Source organism: Leptosomus discolor, chromosome 12 (genome assembly GCF_034619465.1).
Source record: "Leptosomus discolor isolate bLepDis1 chromosome 12, bLepDis1.hap2, whole genome shotgun sequence".
Classification (NCBI taxonomy): Eukaryota; Metazoa; Chordata; class Aves; order Leptosomiformes; family Leptosomidae; genus Leptosomus; species Leptosomus discolor.
In genome coordinates this window covers 21,900,981-21,921,424 of record NC_141402.1, presented here as the reverse complement: position 1 = coordinate 21,921,424, position 20,444 = coordinate 21,900,981, and the positions used below count along the sequence as shown (strand labels likewise).

Here is a 20,444-nt window from a genome sequence, read left to right as displayed (position 1 = left end):
CCAGGGAGGTGTTGGAGTCACCATCCCTGGAGGTGTTCAAAAGACGTATAGATGTGGTGCTTAGGGACCTAGTTTAGGGGTGGGCTTGGTCGTGTTAGGTTAATGGTTGGACCTGATGATCTTAAAGGTCTTTTCCGACCAAAACGCTTCTGTGATTCTATAACATTTTTTCGGTCATTTTTCGAGTGAAAAGACAAATGTATTTGGTAGAATGGCAGTTCCCCTCTCGGCTGTTACAGAGGTACCACTGGCACTAGAGAAGATCCTACAGACAGCTCTGTGCTGTATTATTCAGCCACGTGGTAGTTAGTCTTGGAGAATGCTGGTTCTGCAGGGAAGCCCAATATGTGAGGTACCCACCAGCAGGATAGATGTTTGCATGTGGGTTTATGCCGTGTTTATCTGGGTGTTTGGGAGTTGTCCAGAACTGGCATTATTGTGACCATTTCTCAGAGAAATAAATCTCTGTTGAACATGGGTTCTTGATGCATCAGAGGGAAGGCAGCTTCTCTCAGCCTTTGTTCCACTCACGCTTTATCAGGGTCACTAAAAGTGGGCTGAAGTGAGATTTGTCAATCGTAAAAGGCTCAGGAGATGGATGACCACAAGCGATGTTACTTTTGAGAGTTGTTAAACTAGGAGGGAGGTGAGAAACGGACGCAGACGCAGACTGACTGACTTCCAAGCCAGTCAAACCCTAGATTGGGGTGGCACCAAGGCTAAGTTTAAATGTTCTTCAGGTGGAGTTTTTCATTCAGTAAGGCCTGCAATTGGCTGGTAGGTGTTGGCTGTGCAGGTATATGGGGAAAATGACAGGCTTTCCAATTCAGGAAATTGCACTGGAGATTTAAAGCAATTGTTCATCCATATAGTTTGAACGCAGAGCTGCGGCTTTCAGCGATTGGATCAATTTTGAAATTCCACCCTCCCTCGTAAGGTGTCCGAGACTTCAGCCAAGGCTTTGGCACTTTCTGCCTGTTTTCCCAGTCCCTGGTTTCTGCATCTTTACAGGAGAGAACCTAGAGAGCTACAGGAGCTCGCAAAAGAGGCGTCCTTAGCAGCAGTGGCGGAACTCAGTGTTAGGATTTTGAGAATTTAAATGCAGATTCTTAAGCCCGCAGGGTTCCCTGGTATGCTGCAAATGAATTGTATCAGGATGGGGTTTAGCTTTTAGTCAGACAGCAGTGATCATTTCAGCAAGATGGGTTTGCGTTATTAAGCATTCAAAATCCAGTGTAAAGCTCCTAAAATACACAGTGTTGTCCACAAATACAGAACCGTCTGGTTGTGCCTGCACTGAATCCCCAGGAAAACAAGTGAAGCCTTAAATCATTATGCCATGAAGAGCAGAGTTGATTTAACGATGAGTTTCATGCCCTTTTTTTCCTATCACAGTCCTAACTTTCTTTTGATTGTAAAGTTAATCCTGGTTTTAGCTGTGTATTTTGGTAGAGAAGAGAATGATTGCATCTAGTGTAGAAGCTACTAACTTGAATGGTAAGGTGTCAACCAAAATTTGTGAAAGTAATCTTAGAGGTAGCATGGGAGCTTGGTCAAGATGTGTGAGGCTGCGGCTGTTCAGTATTCTAAATGCTCCTTCTTTCCACTTGACATCTACAGGGCACTCCAGAGCAGTGGGCCAGGCTGGTCCAGACCTCCAGCGTAACAAAACTGGAGCAGAAGAAGAACCCACAAGCTTTTCTAGCTGTTCTCAAATTCAGACTGGGTACAGGGTATACTTGTTTTGTGCGTTTTATGAGTTATTGTGGGATCCTTTGAGCAATGTGTTCGTGTTCCAGAGGAAGAGAATTTTTTGGGATGCTTTGTGACACAGCACATTTTTCAGGGCTGCTGTCATGATGTCACGGGAACGTTGGCCCAGAGGAGAAGGAAGGTGTCAGTGCCCAGAGCAGCCTTTGTAGCACGCTCCTTCCAGGAGGGTGTGACGAGAGTGCCCTTTTGTCCCCTTGGTTGGGCCCCGTCTGCAGACTGAACATACAAAACCAGTAAGTCCCAGCTTTGGTCAGCACTGCAGTGGGTGTCATTCAGAGCTACATGTTTCGGATCAGACAGCATTTGCCGTCCACGGATGAACGGGCTGGAGTCCTACCGTGACCCAGTGCTTCACCCACGTCACCGACACCAGGAAAGTGTGCCTTGAACTTTCCCATGTAGTCATGAGTTTCCTGTGATTCTGAGAGGGACCGTGTGTTCATCAGTATCAGATAAGAGGCAGCACTGTGTCTGTTAATGCCAGCGGTGTCAACGTGAGCAGCTTTGTCCAAAGTGCCTGTATGGGCTCTCTGGCATCAGCGGAGAGAGCGGTCATCAGACACAGTCCACCCCCTTGCGGGATCCTTAGGAGAAAGTGTCCCCTGGAGGTAGCCGTCGCTCTCCGCAGGCTGTACAAGTAGGTAAATGAAGAGCTTAGGCTGCCCCCTTAGCTTTTCCATGGCTGCAGTTTGGTGAGGAGAATCCTGCACAGCTCTGCCTTGTGAAGAGAAGGGAGGTCTCTGAAGGACTGGAACGCAGTTCCTCGTGGCCACTCCCTACGGCTTGAAATCCTGATGAGAAGTCAGTTCCACCGTTGTGATCAGAAAAGGGAGATGCTTCCTGCTTCTGTTCAGACACTTGCGTAGCAGCTAAAGAGTCGTGTCGTTACCCGAGAAAACACACGAGCATCAAGGCACAAGGCTCTGGGGCCCTGGACAGACCTATTTCTGTATCCTTGCACCACAGTAAATTCATTGTTTGAGGCATCTTTTCAGAAAATCAATGAAAATTGAAAATGAAACTGACCATGAACTTGTGTAAAGCCAGCCTTTCACTTTTGTCTGTTGAGGTTGAGAAGGGGAGAGCAAACCCAAACATTTTAAGAGCCCTGGATGGGGCAGACAGCATCTTCCTAAGGGTTTGCATTTGAAACACGATCTCAGGGGCATCTCTGCAAGCTGCTTTTCTGACGCAAAATACTTTCTCGTCACAGACCTACACCCGCTCTGTAATTGAACCTGCGGCTGCACCAGCACCAGCTGAAGGAGCCACCACTCGCCAGCCTGAAAACTCAAATGCTTTGTACAGAGACACGGACCGGTGGCGAAAGAAACCCGAAATGAGCGATGAGGAGATCCTAGAGAAACTGAGTATGTGTTCTGTATTTCTTGTCTGATAAAGCAGTGTGTGCTCTACGCATGTCTCGGGGTTACAGGTGCTCAGTGTTCATCCTCAGTTCAGTGTCGCAGCGTCCCGACTCCCTACACGAACTGTGACTGTGCTGAAGAGGAAGCGAGAGAGCGCTCTGGGTGTTCCTTGTGCCGCCGAGGGCAGCTGTGACGCGGTTGGATTTGCCTGAGCTGCCTTCTCCGCTGAAGGCAGAAGCAGAGATTGTTTCTGGTTGAGCAGAAGGCTGTGACCTCCTGACTGGCCCAGGGAACGCCTGTGTGCTAATGGCCAAATGGACCAGAAGATTTGGGTTCCTGAGTGATCTTTAGACTCCTGATTCTCGGCAGTCATTGGAGCCAAATATACTTTGCAGAAATCTGTTGGGCTGTTGGTTTGGGATTGTTTTGCTTTGTGGTTTTGTTGGGTTTGGTTTCTTTTTTAACCCATAGACAACCACAGCACTAAGCTGATTCTTTCAGCCTCAAGGAGCTCTCCTGCCCCAGATACTCCATTGGTGACATTTTTATGCCTGCTGTTACTACTACTGCTTCTACTAATAGATGGGAGTTCATTTTCATAAGAATTCTCTGTTTTTGTCAGAGAGAACTCCTTTGAAAGAACATCAGTTGACACTGTGGATAGAGAGGAGGAGGTGTTTTCAATGTGCCCCAACAGAAAAAAGAAAAAACTTTTATAACAATCCTTGTTTTATTTCTTAGCTTTATGCTTCTAAAGATGTACCCGAGACACATCTGCGTGGCTCGATCAGGTAAAACTGCACTGCAGGCATGTCTCAGGAGGCAGCCTGCAGCACATCCACTGTATATCCTTCCGATACGGGGCACTTTGTCATAGCTCATTCCCAGCCAGTTCATACCATTAGAATCCTGACCGTTGGCCCCAACCCCTGGCTAGGCCCTACTCTAGGAAAAGACACCAAGCCCTTTGTGATTCTGCAGTACAAGAGCTTAATCTGCTTCTTGCACTTCATAACGGCCAGTGCTGTGTTCTCAGATGGAAACTTGTTGGGTCCATAGCATAGCCCAGTTTACTCTGTGTCTGCTGTTGACTGTTAGGACAGCAAGCGGATGGAGCTACACCTCCTCGTGTGTGATCTCAAAGCCAACACCATTCTGTCTGTAACGGGGACAACAGCTTGTAAAGGGGTGCAGTCTGGCTGTGGCTTCTTCACAGCGGCTGTCAGTGCTCGTCCTTGTGCTGTACCACCCTTTCTGTCGCACCTGCCCTGCCGCTGATGGCTGGTGTGACTGCAGAGGCTGAAGCCTTCCTCAGCTGGGAGATTTCAGCTGCTCCTGTAGAGTTCTCTGCACCCTTAGCAGGTTGACAGGACTCTCAAGAACTGAATCTCAGTGCCATGAGGGAGTATCCAAGGGCTCAGTTCAATAGCTTTAGCTGAGGGCACAATGAAGTAAATTCCAGGGCAGAGGGTTCCTTGCAGGTATGCCAGCTTATAAAGGGAGGAATTAGAGCGTCTTCAACAGAGGCTAAATGTTTGAGGCAGGCTTTGCAAAACAGTGTTAGCAGGGGGTGTAGCCAGTGGTGGGGTTGCCCCATCGTCTTGCCGTGCTGGCAGGCAGGATTCCTGGCTAGGCATCCAGTCAGATGCCCATGTGGATGCTGAAGCCCTCTGCTCCAGAGAAAAGGCCTGGACAGGGGAGGGAGGTGTTTGTTCCTACTTACAGTGAATGGTGCATCACCCGGGTTTGCTTTGGATGCACAGGTGAACAAAGAAGCCTGTGTTTGTGTTGGTGATACAGGAATATTGCCAGATGGGTCAAACAAAATACACTGTGAAACACTGAAAGTCTTCCTCCTGAACTAAGATTCTTCAAGTATTTCAGTGATGTACGTTGCAAGTGAAACCTTGAGAAGTCATTTGCATTGAGCGATCACCTTCGTTGTTTGTATTTTATCTGGGAAACTACCGGACCAGAGAAAGCGGTATGGTTTTTTTCAGTTATTCCTTCAGATTAGTGTAGCAGAACTTGGCTCTTTCACTCGACACAAACACGGCACCCTAATGACTGCTTGCTCTCCTCGCCGTTCAGACCGCCTGCACCTCCGAGTGGGCCAGAAGCCGTCAGGCAGCGCACGCTTCCCTGTTGGCCTTCAGTGGCAGCTGAGCTGCACGGTGGCTGGTGGAGCCGGCCTGTCCCACGGCCTGTGCCGGCCGGGCTGGCCCTGCCTTCCCCTGCCGCAGCGCAGAGCTGCCGGGAGGCGGCAGCAGCCCACGTGGCCTGCCTGCTGACTCGCCTCCCCTGCACCCCTGAAATGATCAGCATCTCGGTTGTGCAGCTCTGGCTGACACCAGCGCCTGAGGAGTGTTGCTGCTGCTGTTGTCCAGCACGGCTGTGCTTGTTGGGGGAGGTCAGCGTGTGTGCAGTGTCGGGAGTGCGAGTCAAATGCTGGTCACGGATCCGAGTCAGGCTGAGGACAAGCTGCGTGGTTCTTCAGATGGCACAAACAAGGTCTGCTGGGGGCCTTAGCCTGGTAATACGGGAGGAGGGTCATAGTTCTCAGAGCCCTGTAGTTCTTGGTTGTAACAGGAGACGCTGTTCTTTAAAAACATGACGGCATTCTTTTGGCAAGCCGCTGAAACGTTGAGAAGATCCCCTCCTGGGAACACTCTGCAATATTCTTCCTGTCTGCAAGTGGCACCTGTTCATCAGAATGGATTCCAGAACCCAAGGGGCAGTTAACCTCCAGAAGTCTTAAACCTTCTGGGGAATCGCACAGACTATTTCTTGCTAAGAAGATGAAGGCTCTGTTGTTCCAGCTGTCCTTAGTGTTTCGAGACAACAAGCACTTGCACTGGTACTTGTTCTTTTCTGATCTGCGCCTCCTGTGAATGTTTCTCCAAGTTCTTGGTTTCCTGTCCGGGTGACTCTCCAGAGGACTGTAAAAATCAGTCTTCATGGAGACTCTCTGTGCTGCGGAGCTGCCTGTATTGTTGTTGTCACCCAGCTGCCTACAAACGGCTCCCAACCCCAGACAGTGGGGTGGCATTTCTGATCTGCTGGAAGGGGGTGTCTCCGTTTTTAATGTTGTTTCTTTCAGGGAGCACTGTGAGCGTGGCAGATCCTAAGCAGAAATACACTCGATTTGAACAAGTCGGGCAAGGGTGAGTCCAGTCACAGTTACTTCTACAAAATCACGGGCCAGGTATTTTGCTGGTGTGATATCAAGCGTGAAGTCGGGCAAGCTCCAAACGTGTTCAGACCCTGGGCTTAGATTCTGCTGTCTCTCAGTACTGATCAGAATTGGTGCCTGTGGTCAGAAGGCGTCGTCAAAGAGCACTTGATGCTGGCAACGTCTTGTCTGCAGCGAGGGGCAGGACCTGGAAGATCTACTGTCCCTCAAGTTTGTAGCACGCGTTTGCTTGTTTTCTTAGGGGAAATCATTTTTGTGTGTCTCAAAATAATACGGCCACGCTAAAGAAAGGAGAAAAATCTTTATTACCTGAAAGAGCAACTTAGAACCTGATAGCTGTCAGATAAATAACACTTCTCAAGAACATTTCTTTCCAATCTTTTGCTTTAAAAAAGTATTTACTGATCAGGATTATAACGGTATAGTTTAGAAATTGCAACCAGAGATTAGATATTCAGCTCTCTTTTCTGGCAGAGGTAGTGAAAACCAACCATTCAGTAATACATGCAGTGTCAATGCACTGTCCTTTCCTCAGATGGCTGGCACGTGTGTTCAGGGCTCTCAGAATGACTGCATGGTGTTGCCGGAGTTTTGCAGATAGATCCAAAGAAGAGGTCTAAGAAGGCACAGCTAGACTGGGCGTGTGTTACATTCTCTGGAAAAAAATCCACACACACCCCCCGCAAGGAAAAAAAAAAAAAAAAAAGAAAAAGGAAAAAACTAAACCTCAACAGAGCAAAACTGGAGAAAAGGGGAAAAGAATGAAATCTATTATTCTCCAGTCTCTGTAGGCACCCTGCCCTTCAGTTTTGGACTGAAAGAATTTAGTATGAACTCTGGAGATTTGCACCAGCCCTTTTTCTTCCTCTTGGACCTAAGTTTTCGCTTGGATAGCCTGCATGGCAGGGGGCTTCTGGGCTGCTGCGCTGTGCGCTGCTGGCTGCAGGAGTGGAGGAACCAAGGTGTTTTAGAAACACTACAGGCAGCAGAGAGCTCCTGTCAGGGCTTTCACTTCCAGGGTCTAAACCACTTCTCATGTCTTTGCTGCTCTTTTGTTTCTAGGGCGTCTGGAACTGTCTATACAGCACTCGACATCACCACAGGACAAGAGGTGGGTGTCAGCAGCCCCAGCAGATTTGGCAGGGGTTCAGCGCTTTCCCCCCTGGTGCGAACAGCGGATGGGCTTTCGGATCGCCAGGAGATCTTTACTGCAAAGACTTCCACATGGCTGGGGGCTTGTGGCTGGGGGTGGGGGCAGTGTCCGAACACTGGGCTCCCCCCTGGGCTGCACATTCACTGACGGACACCCACCCCTCATCCTGCCCAGCTGCACGCCCGACGTGCAGCCCCCCAGCGATGTCTCCCCACCCACGCACCATTCCGTGCCCCCCCAGCCGTATGCCCCCCAGGACCCCAACTACGCACCCCTCCATTTCCATTTACCCCCTCAGCCGTGCCCCCCCCATGCCCTTCAGCCACTTTGGGCCGAGCTCTCCTGTGCTCCCCAGCCATGTCCCCCCACCCAGCCATGCCCCCCCCCCCCCCCCATTTTGGGCGATGCCCCCTGAGCCCCTCCAGCCATGCCCCTGCACCCCTGCTGGCCCCTCCCCCCGTGCTTTGCCCGCACCCCCGGGCTCCGCTCCCCTGCCCGCGCGCCCCCGACCCGGCCGTGGCCCCGCCCCCCGCCCCTCCCCATTGGCTCCCGCCGCGCCACTCCCCTGGTAGTTTTCGAATATAAATAGGGGCGGCCGCGGGCGCGCGCCCCCCCCCCCTCGCGCACCGGACGGCGGAGCATCGGCGCGGCCCCGCTCCGCTCCGCCGGGGCCGGGAACGGTCGCTCCAACGGGTGTCATTAACGCCTCCCTTCCTTTCCTGCACTCGCCATGGCGGCGCAGGGCGGCCCCGGTGGCCGTGGGCTAGCCGGAGTGGCCAGGAGGCGAGCGGGCATGTCGCCGGTCACCCCGCTGACGCTGGATATGGACAAGCTGGTGGGACTGGGAAGGTGAGTGGAGACGGGGGGGCTGCCCCGCACCGCACCCCCCTCCCCCCCACGCGTGAATGCTGCCGGCTCAGGGCAGTGCTGAGCGCGGAGGGGGGGGACACCACCCACCGCCCCACCCGAGGGGGGCACCCCGAGGGGTACCGGTGGGTCCCCACGGGCTGATCGCCGCCCCCGCCCTGCCCGCAGCCACTGGGACACCCCGAAGCGGCGGGTGGCGGGGCTGTCCTTGCAGAGGCGCCGGGCCAGCCCGTGCCGGGGGTCGGCAGCCTTGGGCTCCCCCCGCAGCTCCGTCTCCTCCGAGTCCTCGGACGCGGGTGAGCGATGGGTGCTGTTGCCACACCCGCCCCTGCCCCGACCCCCCTCCTCCCCGGGGCTGGGGGTGTGCAGGGTGCCGGGGGGGAGGGCGTTGGGCAGGGGGTCACTGCATGCGGGGGGGGTGTCTGGGAAGGCAGGGGAGGGGTTTGAGGGTGGGGAAGGGTCTTTCTGGGGGTGCACGTGGGAGCCGGGTCCCCCGCTCTGTCTCAGCTCCTGGCCATGCTCTGAGTCAAACTGGGATTTTAAACGGGGATTTCCTCCCCAGCGCTTCCTTCCCTGTGCTGGATGATGGGTGGGAGCCCCCCCACCCGCCCAGCCCTGCACCCCGGGGGGGGGCTCGGCTGTGGATCACCCCAGTGGGGGTCCCTGGGCAGGGTGATGTGGGACATGTTGGCCAGGATGGGTGGTCCCAGGGTCGTCCCTTTGCCATGCTGGGGGACGGGAGAAGCTTTGGGTGAGGGTCCCACCTGAGCATACAGCAGATCCCACCCTGTGGCCCCCTCCCCAGCACTAGAAGGGAACACAGCTGGGGGGGGGGGGGGCTCCCCTGCACCCTGCCAGCGCCCCACAGGAGCGGGGGGGGACCTGTGCTGGAGCAGGGTCCCAGGGGCACGGCGTGCCTCCCACCCGCCCCCCCCGGTGCTACCCCTGCCCCTTGTTCCCGCAGGAGTGGGGCTGGACTCCCCCATGCAGGAGGACCCCGCGGCACTGGAGGAAGTGTGAGTGTCCCTCGCCCCGTGTCCCCCCACTCCGGGAGGTCTCCACTCTTGCCCACTGTGTCCCCCCTGCTCACCCTCCCCAGGCTGCCTGCAGTGCCCACGCTCAGCCTGTCCCAGCCTTGCTGGGGGGCTGTGCTTCCAGCTGTGCCCTCCACTCCAAAATTGATTTTTGGTGGGGGGTGGTGTGAGAAACCACCTCTAGTGGGTGTGTTGGTGCTGGTGCTCGGCCCAGCCCTGCTGCAGGCAGGGGTCTGGCAGCAGGTGCAGGCAGGAAGCCTCTGCGGTGCTGCCGTGCCAAGTCCTCCTCTGGCAGGGACGGCCGGCAGACAGCTCGCTGCCTCACCACGCAGCGGGGTGAGGGTGCTGAGCACCTCCCTGGGCTCCCAGCACCCCCGCCTCAACCTCCTTGGGGTGCTGCTGCCCAGGCCTCGCAGATTTGGGGTGCAGGGATCAACTGAGAGTCGAGCTCTGCGGGGCTGAGGGGCTCTGGGTGCCACGCCGGTGCCACGCCGGTGGCTTCGCCCACTCCCGGGGCCGTTGGCAGAGCCCCTCTCTGGCAGATGTTGGTGACTGAATAACTGGGGGCAGATGGTGATGCTGGGGCAGCCTTGGGGCTGGGTGGGCTGGGCTGCAGGGGACACGCCAGTGCCCCCTTCGTCCTGTCGCAGTGTGCAGCTGCATGGCCATATGGCCGACGGCCAGCATCCCCAGCATCCCCGCTGCCGGATTTACATACAGGTGGAGAGCGGGCGCCACTGCCACCAGCTACATCTGGGCCCCGAGCGGGGTCAGCGGGGTGCCCTGGACCGCCCCAGCGTGCTGCTTAACCCCCAGCCCAGATTGGGGTCCCCCCGTCTGAAACCAGTGATTTCCAGACGGGGTTTTAACCCTTTGTGGGGCTGAAAGCCGCTCAGCTGCTCTCCCCTTGGGGGGGCTGATGACCCCTGCGTGGAGTGGGGTCCCTGTAAGAGCTGCGGCTGCCCATCCCCGGGGCTCCTGGGCTGCTCAGGCTGGGGCACAGGGTGCCATCCCCCCTAACCCTGGCTCCTCTCTTCCCTCAGCTTCGAGACAGCGATCCCAGAATCCAGGAGAGCTCTCAAAGAGTAAGTGAAGGGGCTCTGTCCCTGTGCCCAGACCCGAAAGCCAGGCTGTCCGTCTGCCCTTCCCTGGGGTTTGGATCAAGCTGTCGGTGTTGCTCAGTGGCTGGAAGTATTGCTGCCCTGGGGTCCTGTCCGGGGAGGTCTCACCCCACTGTGGGGACCCAGGGGACAAGGGGATCCATGCCAGCTTCGGGGCAGGGGGGGGTGGGACGCTGCTGGTCCAGGGCATCTTCTCTCCTCATTCAATCCTTTTCTTTTTGCAGCAATAAGCTCCTTATCCGGAGGATCCACTCACTGCCAGAAAGTCCCGGGGGCTCTGCAGGGCTGAGCTGAGGGCGGCTGGATCCTGCTGTGCCCCTGGCTGAGCTGGGAGGAGGAGGAGGAGAAGGAGGAGGATGGAGCTGGGGAGCGCAGGGGCTGTGCAGCACCTCTCACCCCTCCCAACCCCCCCCCGCAGCCACAGATCCTGGAGGCCAGCCCAGTCCTGAAGAACATCTCCCACTGCCGGGAGTTCAACAGCCACGGGGCCAGGGAGCAGAGGGGCCCAAGGAAGCCTGAGGACAAGGTGAGGGGGGGCAGCAAGGCTGGGGAGAGGGAGGCAGGACCGGGGAAGGGGCAGGGGGATGCCATGCCCACCCCCCCCTCCCCCACTGCTGCAGGAGGGGTTTGTCTTCAAGAAGCTGCAGAGGCCAAGTCAGCGCAGCCGGCTGCCCGCCGGCAATGGGGCTGCGGGGAGGGACCCCCTCAGCCAGAGACTCGGCTCTGCACCCGGCCTGCTGGTGAGAGGGGCTGGGGGTGCTGAGAGGGGGGCACCGGGGGTGGGTGGTCCTGCTGCAGGGGCTGCTGAGCCGGGACCTGCTGCTCCAGCCTCCCTGTTTGCACTGGAGACCTGTGGGTGTGGGAGCTGGGGGGATTGGGGTCACTGTGTCTGCAAACAGGGCTGGTGTGGGGCTGGCCCCACTCCTGAGCCATGGGCTGTGTCGTGTCCCCTCCCCAGTTCGACACCCTCGAGAAGGAAAACTTTGCCCAGGGCGAGAGCCCCATCATCCTGCGCCGGTGCTCCTTGACCTCCTCCATGTCTGAAGAGGAAGATGATGGCTTTGTGGAGATCCTGGATGAGGAGGAGATGAAAGTAGGGAGGGCTCCTCCATCTGCACAGTTGGATGGACCCTGGGCAGGGGCTCCGTCCCTGCCCAGGGGGGTGCGAAGCAGCAGTGGGACTCGTTCCTTTCATGCTCTCCTCTGTCTCTCCCCTGTGGCCCCCCCAGGTGCCCCCCCAGAAGAGCGATACCGACGGGCCACAGGGGATGGAGAACCTACTGACTGCGCCCCTGGTGAGGAAGGAGGAGGGTGAGCCGGTACGTTGGGTGTCGCGGGGGGTGGATGGGGCCCCAGGCTCCCCCTTCCTGGGGTCTCCAAGGTGGGGTCTGGGGGTGAGGGTCACTGGTTGTCCAGCAGCACACACCCCCCAGGGCTTTGGGCTTGTCCTGGGTGGTGTGCAGCCACTAGAGAGGGACCCTTTTGCCTTTGTTCTTGTGGTGCTGGGGGGCGGGTATGTGGGGGGAATGCCGGACCCTTGGGCACCAACACGGGCTCTCTCCCCACACAGTGTCCGGTGAAGCGCGGCAAGTGCCGGCAGCTCTTCCGCTCGCCCTCGATGCCCAGCAGCGTCATCAGGCCCATCCTGAAGTGGATAGACCGACCCCAGGACCGGGACAACCCCGTCAAGACCAAGCGACGGAGGAGCGTGGCCGGTAGCCCTGGCGAGGAGGCGGCAGCGGCAGAGCCGGTGGGTGATGGGGAATCCTCGGGGTGAGGTGTCTTTGCCCATCCCGGGTGGGACTGCCCGGTGCCACGGCTCTGCCGGCGCCCTCGCTAAGGCCAAGGGGGATGTCTCTGGTTCATGTCCCCACAGAAAGCGCGGCTGCTGTGCTCCAGGTCCTTCTGCCACGAGGAGATGGAGAACCTGCTGGCCAACGACCGTCAGGAGCTCATCGGGGACTTCTCCAAGGTAGGGCTGCTGGGGGTGCTGCAGGCTTGGGGGTGCCGCCTGCCCCCCTCTCCTGAAACAAAGGGGGACCATCAGTGGAGCCCTGCGCTGGTGCCAGAGCCCCAGTACAGCTGGTGGCCCTTGTTTGGGACCAAGGGGACTTGGGGCTGAGACTTTCCAGCCTGAAGAGCCTGACCCGCTGCTCTTCCAGTGCCGCAGCGCCGTCCCTCTTGGGAGGGAGCAAACCTCACAGGCGGGGGGTCTTCTGAGCTGGGGGGAGCGGGTGGCAGCCAGGACGTCTCCCCAGGGACAGATCCTGGCCCAGCACCCGCCTCTCCTCCAGCCTTACCTTCTGCAGACAGTAGAGGGGAAGCACCCAGACCTGAAGTACATTTCTCCTGAAATGGTAAGGGAGCAGTGACCTCTTCCCCAAAAAAACACACCCACAGGGCTGCCTCCCTCCCCCCCGCCCCCCACCCCCTCGGTGACGGGCTCCCCCCACAGATGGTGGCAGTGCTGACGGGGCAGTTCAGCAGCCTCATCGAGAGCTGCGTGATCGTGGACTGCAGGTACCCCTACGAGTACGAGGGAGGCCACATCAAGGTCAGAACCGCTGCTGCTCCCCTCGGGGCTGGGGACAGGGTGGTCATGGGCGGGGGAGACACAAACCTGTCAAACCTCAGAGGGGCTGATGCCCCCCCCAAAGGTGCTGAACCCCCTGGAGGGGTTGAGAGCCTCCCCAAAGGTGCTGAGCACCTCCGGAGGTGCTGAGCCCCAGCTGGAAGGAGGAGGGGGGTGAAGGCATTCCCAACAGATGGGGCAGAAGGGGGGCAGGGTATGGAGGGCCCCCCCCCCTCCCCGAGATGTAATGGGAGGAGGGGGGGGCTGAAAGGGGCCCCTCTCCCTCGCCAGGGCGCCGTCAACCTGCCGCTGGAGCAGGACGTGGAGGAGTTCCTGCTGAAGAAGCCCATCGTGCCCTTCGACGCCAGCAAGAGGGTGATCGTCATCTTCCACTGCGAGTTCTCCTCCGAGAGGGGGCCCAGGATGTGAGTTTGGGGGGTGGGGGGGGTGGGGTGGGCACTGGGTTCTGCTGGACCCCCTGGACATGGCAGGATCCTATCTGGGTGCCAATCCTGTCCCCTGTCCCGCAGGTGCCGGTTCATCAGGGAGAAGGACTGAGCCTGTAACGAGTACCCCCACCTCCACTACCCCGAGCTCTATGTCCTGAAGGGGGGGTACCGGGAGTTCTTCCCCCAGTACCAGGTAAGCCCCCCTACCTTTCACCCCATGTGTGGGAGGGGGGGCGGTCCCTGGCAGGAGGGTGAGAGTGCTGGGTGGGGGGAAAATCACCCTCTCCGCTCCCCAAAACCCTGCCCTGTGAGGGGAAAGGGTCTGGCTCTGAGCATCCTCCGTGAGGGTGGTACCTCCAGGGGAAGGGGGTTGTGCTGGGGGTCCTGGGGGGTGCTGGGTTTGCCCCAGGGGGTGGGGAGGGGGGTCTGCGGGTGCTGACAGAGCCGTGGGTGCCCAGATGCACTGAGAGCCCCAGGACTACCGGCCGATGGACCACGAGGACTTCAAGGAGGACCTGCGCAAGTTCCGCCAGAAGAGCCGCAGTGGGGCGGGCGAGCGCAGCAAGCGGGAGCTCTACAGCCGCCTCAAGAACTTCTGAGGGACCCTTGCAGCCCCCTGCCCACCCCCTACCCGGGGCTGCCAGCGCTCACCATCGCCCAGCCCAAAACCTGGTTGCCACCCCGCCCCCACACACACACAGCCCTCCCAGCTCTGTGCTGGGTGCCCTGCCCAGCATCGCCGCCCTCAGCAGCGCGGGGCAGGGGGCCATGGTTGTGGGGTTTTACCCCTTTTTTACCCTAAAAGGTGTTTAGTTTTTACCCCAAATGGTGGCTGGGGGCTGTAGCATGTGGGTGGGGAATGCCTAGGGGGGCTCAATCCCTGCCAGGTTGAACCTTCCTCTGGGAGTGGGGGTCAGGCTACCTCCCCTCCCCAGCATCAGGGATGGGGCTCGGGGGCTGTGGGGCAGCCCCCCAAGCCAGTGCCCCCCTTCCCCTTGCACCCTGGGCTGGGTGGGGGGTGGCTTTGCCAGCTTTGGGCAAGCCACGGGGCTGCAGCACATCACCCCCCCCCCCCCCCCCCAGGGTGATCCTGTGTCCCCAGGCCCTGTCACACACACCACCACCACCCCGTCCCTAAGGGCTGCGACCCCCCGTCAGCAAAGCTTTATTGGCAGAACTCTTATAGAAAAGCACTTAAACCTCCTTTGCAGCCAGGGGGTGCTGCAGGGGGTGGGGCTGGGGGGTGCCCCTTGTACTGGTCACTGACTATTTGGGGAGTTCCTTGTTGTTGTGGTGTTTTGCCACCCTGTTGGTTAACTTTGGGGGGGCAGGAGGGGCTTCACCCCCACCCCAGAGTGGCTGCTGCCAGAGCACCACATGCTGGGGAGGGGGGAATGGCCCCTGTGCCCCCATGTCTTGTTTGTTTTTATTGTTTTTTTTTTAACATTTCTGTTTAATAACTTTGTGAGGAGAGAAAGCCTTGGCTCTGGTCTGTGACTGCGCTGCGAATCTGAGGGGGCTCAGGGGTCCCCCCCTGCTTTGAGGGTGGGGTTGGGGCGCTTGAAGGAACGGGAGAGCTTTTTAAAGGGGTGATGGCTGCCCTGTGGGGCTGGGGTCACAGCTAGACCAACCCCCTCAGGGCTGTGTGTGGGGCAGGAGGAGGGGTGGGGATGGTGGGGTGACCGTGGGGTCCCACAATTGGGACAGTGGTGTGTGGTGGGGGGGCACCCCCAGCTCGGTTGTTGTGCCCTTCATGCTCGCCCTGCCACCTGCTGCCCCCCCCCCCCCCGGGTGATCCTGTGTCCCCAGGCCCTGTCACACACACCACCACTACCCCCCCCGCCCCCGGGGTGATCCTGTGTCCCCCAGGCCTGTGACACCCTGACGTGCGGAAAAGACTTTACAACCCGAAAGGTTACACAGTAGGTGTGTTTATTGCGCGCAGATGCACGGGGGATCGCTCCACCACAAACGTGCATCCCCACCGTGGCCGCTTCTCCAGGATTTACCCAGTTAAAACATCACCTATTTCGAAATGCCTAGACATATTCATAACCTGTCCCCGAAAAGGCCATTCCTTCCTGTCAGTTCATTTCCATAATCTCCGCCTCGGGCTCCTCCTCGGGGCGCTTGCGCAGTTCCTCCTGGTGGTCCTGGGCAGGGGTCTTCAGGGATGAAGGCCGTAGATCTTCCTCGCTGTATACTCCTCCCCTCTCCCCTGGAAGCTCTAATTTGGCTGAGCTTGCAGTCCCAGACCGGTTTCAGCCTGGTCTGTCCCTGTGTGCACACCTGGCTATCTCCTCTTGGTTCTTGTTTAGAGATGGATGTTAGCGAGCCCTCCTTAGCCCTTAGCTCCTTCTGCCTTTGACGCCTTTGAACCATGAATTAGGTCCTTGTTTCTGTCTTTTCTGTTTCCCTTATCAGCATCTTTCTTGAGCAGTTTGCAGGGGTTAGTGACTAATTGCTTACTTGCATGTGTGTTAGTTCTGGGATGCAAGTTTTAATAGGTTTAGCTTTGTTTTCCTATGTAGCTCCCTATTAATATTTTCGATATATCTTGGGTTATAAAATATATTTTCTATATGTCCCTCTATCAATTCCCCCCTTTTCTATTGAGTTAAGTGAATTCTTTTACTTGGCTATTCTGGTTGGTATAATGCTTCGTACATTGAAGTTATTCTTCTAACTACACGCCAAACCCACATATATAGGGTCCCTACTAGAAATAATAAAATAGCGGTAGCTATCAACAACACTACTATTGGATGCATTAGGACGTTGAAAAAGTCTGGTGTCTGAAGGTGACCACCCCAAAAGTGTATCCCACCATTTGTGTTCTCCGTCCTTTTTGACCCTTTTCAAGACCCTACTTACCTCATTTGCCTCATGATGAACAGTTATTAGAGTTTCCGGTCTATTATTCTTGGTTTCCTCTAATATCCGTATTAAGTCTGGGTGTTTCAACAATCTTTTTCTCACTGCTAAGTCTATCCCTATAGTTGTGGGTTCTAGTTCAGAAATCAACGTATAGTTTGATCTCAGGATTTGATGAGAAACCACAGGAGCAAAGTATCTAAAGTCAAATCCTGTGATGGTGGTAAAATTACAAATACAGAAATCCGAGTGATTCCTGGTGTCTATTTCTACTCCTTCTACAGACACAAAGCGACATGTTGTTCTTAAACAAGCACAACCTTTTCCTGCATAGACGACAACCGGTTTTGGACTGGCATTCGGGCGAATTTCAAGGTGACAGACCTTTTGGTCGGTATCCAGCAAATGTCTTGTGCACTCATGGTATTGCTTTCGCAGAGAAATCCCTGTTGCTCCCGTACAATACAGGATTCTAAGTCAACTGTTTGCCATTTGTTCTCTCTCTTTCGGGCCCATGTCCTATGTTCCAAAGGATAAAGCAAATTTTGACCGTGATTTATTCCCATGGCTATTATGGGATGTATTACAGTCACTGATGCATTGTGGATAGTTAACACGAGGGCAGTGACTGTGCGTGTGGTGGGGTTATAGGTAAAGTTTACCCCTTCCCAGCAGGACTGGAGCCCTCTTTCCCTATCAGTGGCACTATCCCAAACTATCTTCCGTATCTCCGTGGGGAAGACCCCTTCCTCTCCTTCCCTTACAATAGGTGCAGTTATTGATTGCATCCACAGCTGGGCCTGGATACAGCTCAGGGCCAATGAGATATTCCTTTGGAGCCCTCCAATTGCAGCTATAATGATATTATGATCCCTTATGTTTGTCCGTTCCCAGCCGGGTAGAACTTCCGACACCAACCATTGGTGAGCTCCTAGAGCTAATAGGGAGGATTGTGATGGCTGTTGTAATTTGGACAGATCAGCGGTAGAGGCAGCTAATTTGTTCATTATCACTTCTGAATCTGTGGTATTTAGAACCCCAAGTCCTGTCCCTAACACCCCAGCTACATCCCTCGGTATTCGCCTTTGAAAAATATCCGTTCTCCTGCGTAGCCAAGTGGTCCACCCTTCATAGGAAGTCCGTAAGAAAGGGGAACACAATGGTTGTATTTCTGAAACCTTAATTTGCATCATCAGTTCCACCCTTTTTAGAGACCACTCTGGGTTAAATTATACTTGTAGCTGACCTGTATTTCTGATGACATACGGACCAATCTCATAAATCTTAGATTCAAGTTTAGTTTGGGTTCAGACTGTTTGAGTGCTAGTATCAGCTGTATAGGTTGTGCAGGGCCCCACTGTCGTAGACGGTACAGCATCTATCTTCAATTTCAATGGTAATCCTATTTCACCACGTGCCCAGACCCAGGTTACAAAGACAGGTTGTGTTAGAGTAAAATTATGCCAACAATCCAAGATACTGCAAGGCTTTCTATTTGTTGTGTTTGTTATTATATTGGATACAGCTATCTGGTTTGCCCTTTTGTAGGAAGTTCCATTAATTCCTCGGCATCCTACGCTTATGTTTTGACCCAGCATTCCCTGCAGTTGAGGCATCATTCTCTGAAGGTCTGTGCTCCAATAATTTTTGGGCTACACTTCATTTTTATGCATAACCACGGTGGCAAGGCTTAAGCTTTTTCTATCAGAGAGCGTTCCCATATCCCCAGTATATTCAATATGAGCTTGGGTCCATGGCCATTCTGGGGTGTTACTGTTCGACCCTTGGGTTACGATAACTACAAATACAACAATTTTCCTGACTAAATCTTGGCAGGACGAGTTACTAAACACTTCTGGGTGCAATATACTCATTTCGCTCAGCGGATCTTTAGTTTCAGTTCATCCTCACCCTGTGTTACTTTCCAAGGAGTTTTAGGAGCTTTCTTCACTCAGGAGTGGTGAATCCAGGCGCTTTGTTCCCTGATCTTGATTGCCGTGAAAGAGGTAAGAAGCACTTGGTATGGTCCTTCCCACTGTGGCTCCAGTTTTCTCTGTAAGAGACTTAACATACACCTAGTCTCCAGGTTGTATGTTATGCACTGACCCATCCAAACCCCTGCATCGGGTTCCAAACACCTGTTTTTCAATTTTACGAAGCTGTTTCCCTAATGGCACCATATAGGAAGTCATCAATTCTTCACCAATTTGTGAAGAGGTTCCCTTTTGTACCCCATAGGGTCGCCCATATAGGATTTCAAATGGGCTTAGCCCTTCTTTAGCTCGGGGTCTAGTTCGTATCCGTAGCATTGCTAGGGGTAGAGATTGTGGCCAGGCCCAATTGGTTTCTTGTCCTAATGTAACAATCTGTTGTTTAATCAAGTGATTCATTTTCTCCACCTGGCCACTGGATTGTGGCCGGTATGGAGTGTGTAGTTGCCAGTCTGTCCCTAGATGGTGGTTTATTTTTGGCACAACTTTGGAGATGAAGTGCGGCCCTCTATCTGAGGACATCACCGCTGGGACTCCAAACCTGGATATGATTTCTTGTAGCAACAGCTTGGTCACCTCTCGAGCTTTAGCTGTTCTGCATGGGAAGGCTTCTGGCCAGCCTGAAAAAGTATCAGTTGGTACAAGCAAGTATTTACACCCTCCTTTTCTAGGAAGTTCCGCAAAATCAATTTGCCAATGTTGTCCCGGACAATTCCCTTTCCCAATTTGGCCCATTTCTGGTTTGGGGACAATTTTTGGATTAGTCTGGAGGCAAAGGTCACATTGCTGAGTCACTTGTCTGACAGTGGTGTATAAATATCGAGCTGTCCCGTGTCTGATAAGGTATTTGTGTAATGCCTCCGCCCCCCAGTGTCCCTTCTTGTGTTCCTCCCGGACCAATGGCCAAACCGTATAAGAGGGGACTATGAGTTTCCCATGTGATGTTATGGCCCACCCATCCTCATTGGATGTTCCTTCCAAATCTGTGATTAACTTTTGATCCTCCTTAGTGTATTCTGGCTTACCTTCTAGGGTTATCTGTCCGTCTGGGACTAGTGCTCCCTCTACCTTTACAATTTCTTTAACTGCCTGTTTTGCCTCTCTGTCCGCCAGTTCGTTTCCTCTTTCCAGTTCGGTGCTCACTTTCTGGTGTGCCCTGATGTGCATAATTGCCACTTTTTCAGGAAGTTGGATTGCATTCAAAAGTCTTAAAATTTCCTTTGCGTGCTTGATAGTGTTTCCTTGGGAGTTCAACAGTCCTCGCTCCTTCCAAATTGCTCCGTGGGCATGTACCGCTCCAAAGGCGTATTTAGAATCAGTCCAAATATTCACAGCCTTTCCTTCGGCCCTCTCCAGGGCTCAAGTGAGGGCTATGATCTCGGCCTTTTGCGCTGAAGTGTCAGCCGGTAGTGGTCCAGATTCTATTACCTTTTCAGCAGTGGTGATGGCGTACCCAGAATGTCGTTTTTCCGCCCAGGATATAGCCGCTTCCATCTGTGAACCAGTGCTCTGCCCTATCCATGGGGGTATCCTTTAGGTCCATGCGGCTAGAGTACGTGGCCTCAATCGTCTCGAGGCAGTCGTGGTCCACTGGTTCTCCAGCCTTCCCACTAAGAAATGAAGCTGGGTTGACAATGTTAGTGGTCACAATCTCAACATCATCCTGCTCGACCATGATAGCTTGATATTTCAGGAATCTCTGTGGGGAGAGCCAATGTCCCCCTTTCACTTCAAGGACTGTAGACACTGTGTGAGATAGGAAACCAGTCATTTTCTGACCCAGGGTAGACTTCTGAGGTTCCTGGACATTCAGGATGACTGCTGCTACCGCCCTTAGGCAGCCAGGCCACCCTTTGGCAGCAGCGTCCAGTTGTTTGGAGAAGTACGCCACAGCTCGTCTGTATGGTCCCAGGTCTTGTGCCAGTACTCCTAACGCTATTCCCTGCTTTTCATGGGAAAACAGGAGAAATGGTCTACTCACATCAGGGAGTCCCAGTGCAGGTGCTGACATCAGGGCCTTCTTCAGCTGATGGAATGCCCGATCTGACTC

At 55.1% G+C, this 20,444-nt stretch overlaps 1 protein-coding gene across 1 annotated transcript in view; it reads left to right on the top strand.

The window, feature by feature from the left end:
• Positions 1-20,444, top strand: part of LOC147414647 (coiled-coil domain-containing protein 40-like) — a 64,637-nt gene that overhangs the window by 20,985 nt on the left and 23,208 nt on the right. Inside the window, exons 24-30 of the mRNA XM_086472015.1 lie at positions 1,012-1,078; positions 2,987-3,143; positions 5,297-5,469; positions 10,431-10,472; positions 11,738-11,827; positions 12,079-12,216; positions 12,427-12,480. Of these exons, the coding sequence (XP_086328141.1) occupies positions 1,012-1,078; positions 2,987-3,143; positions 5,297-5,469; positions 10,431-10,472; positions 11,738-11,827; positions 12,079-12,216; positions 12,427-12,480 (721 nt within the window). The remainder of the gene's footprint in view (positions 1-1,011; positions 1,079-2,986; positions 3,144-5,296; positions 5,470-10,430; positions 10,473-11,737; positions 11,828-12,078; positions 12,217-12,426; positions 12,481-20,444) is intronic.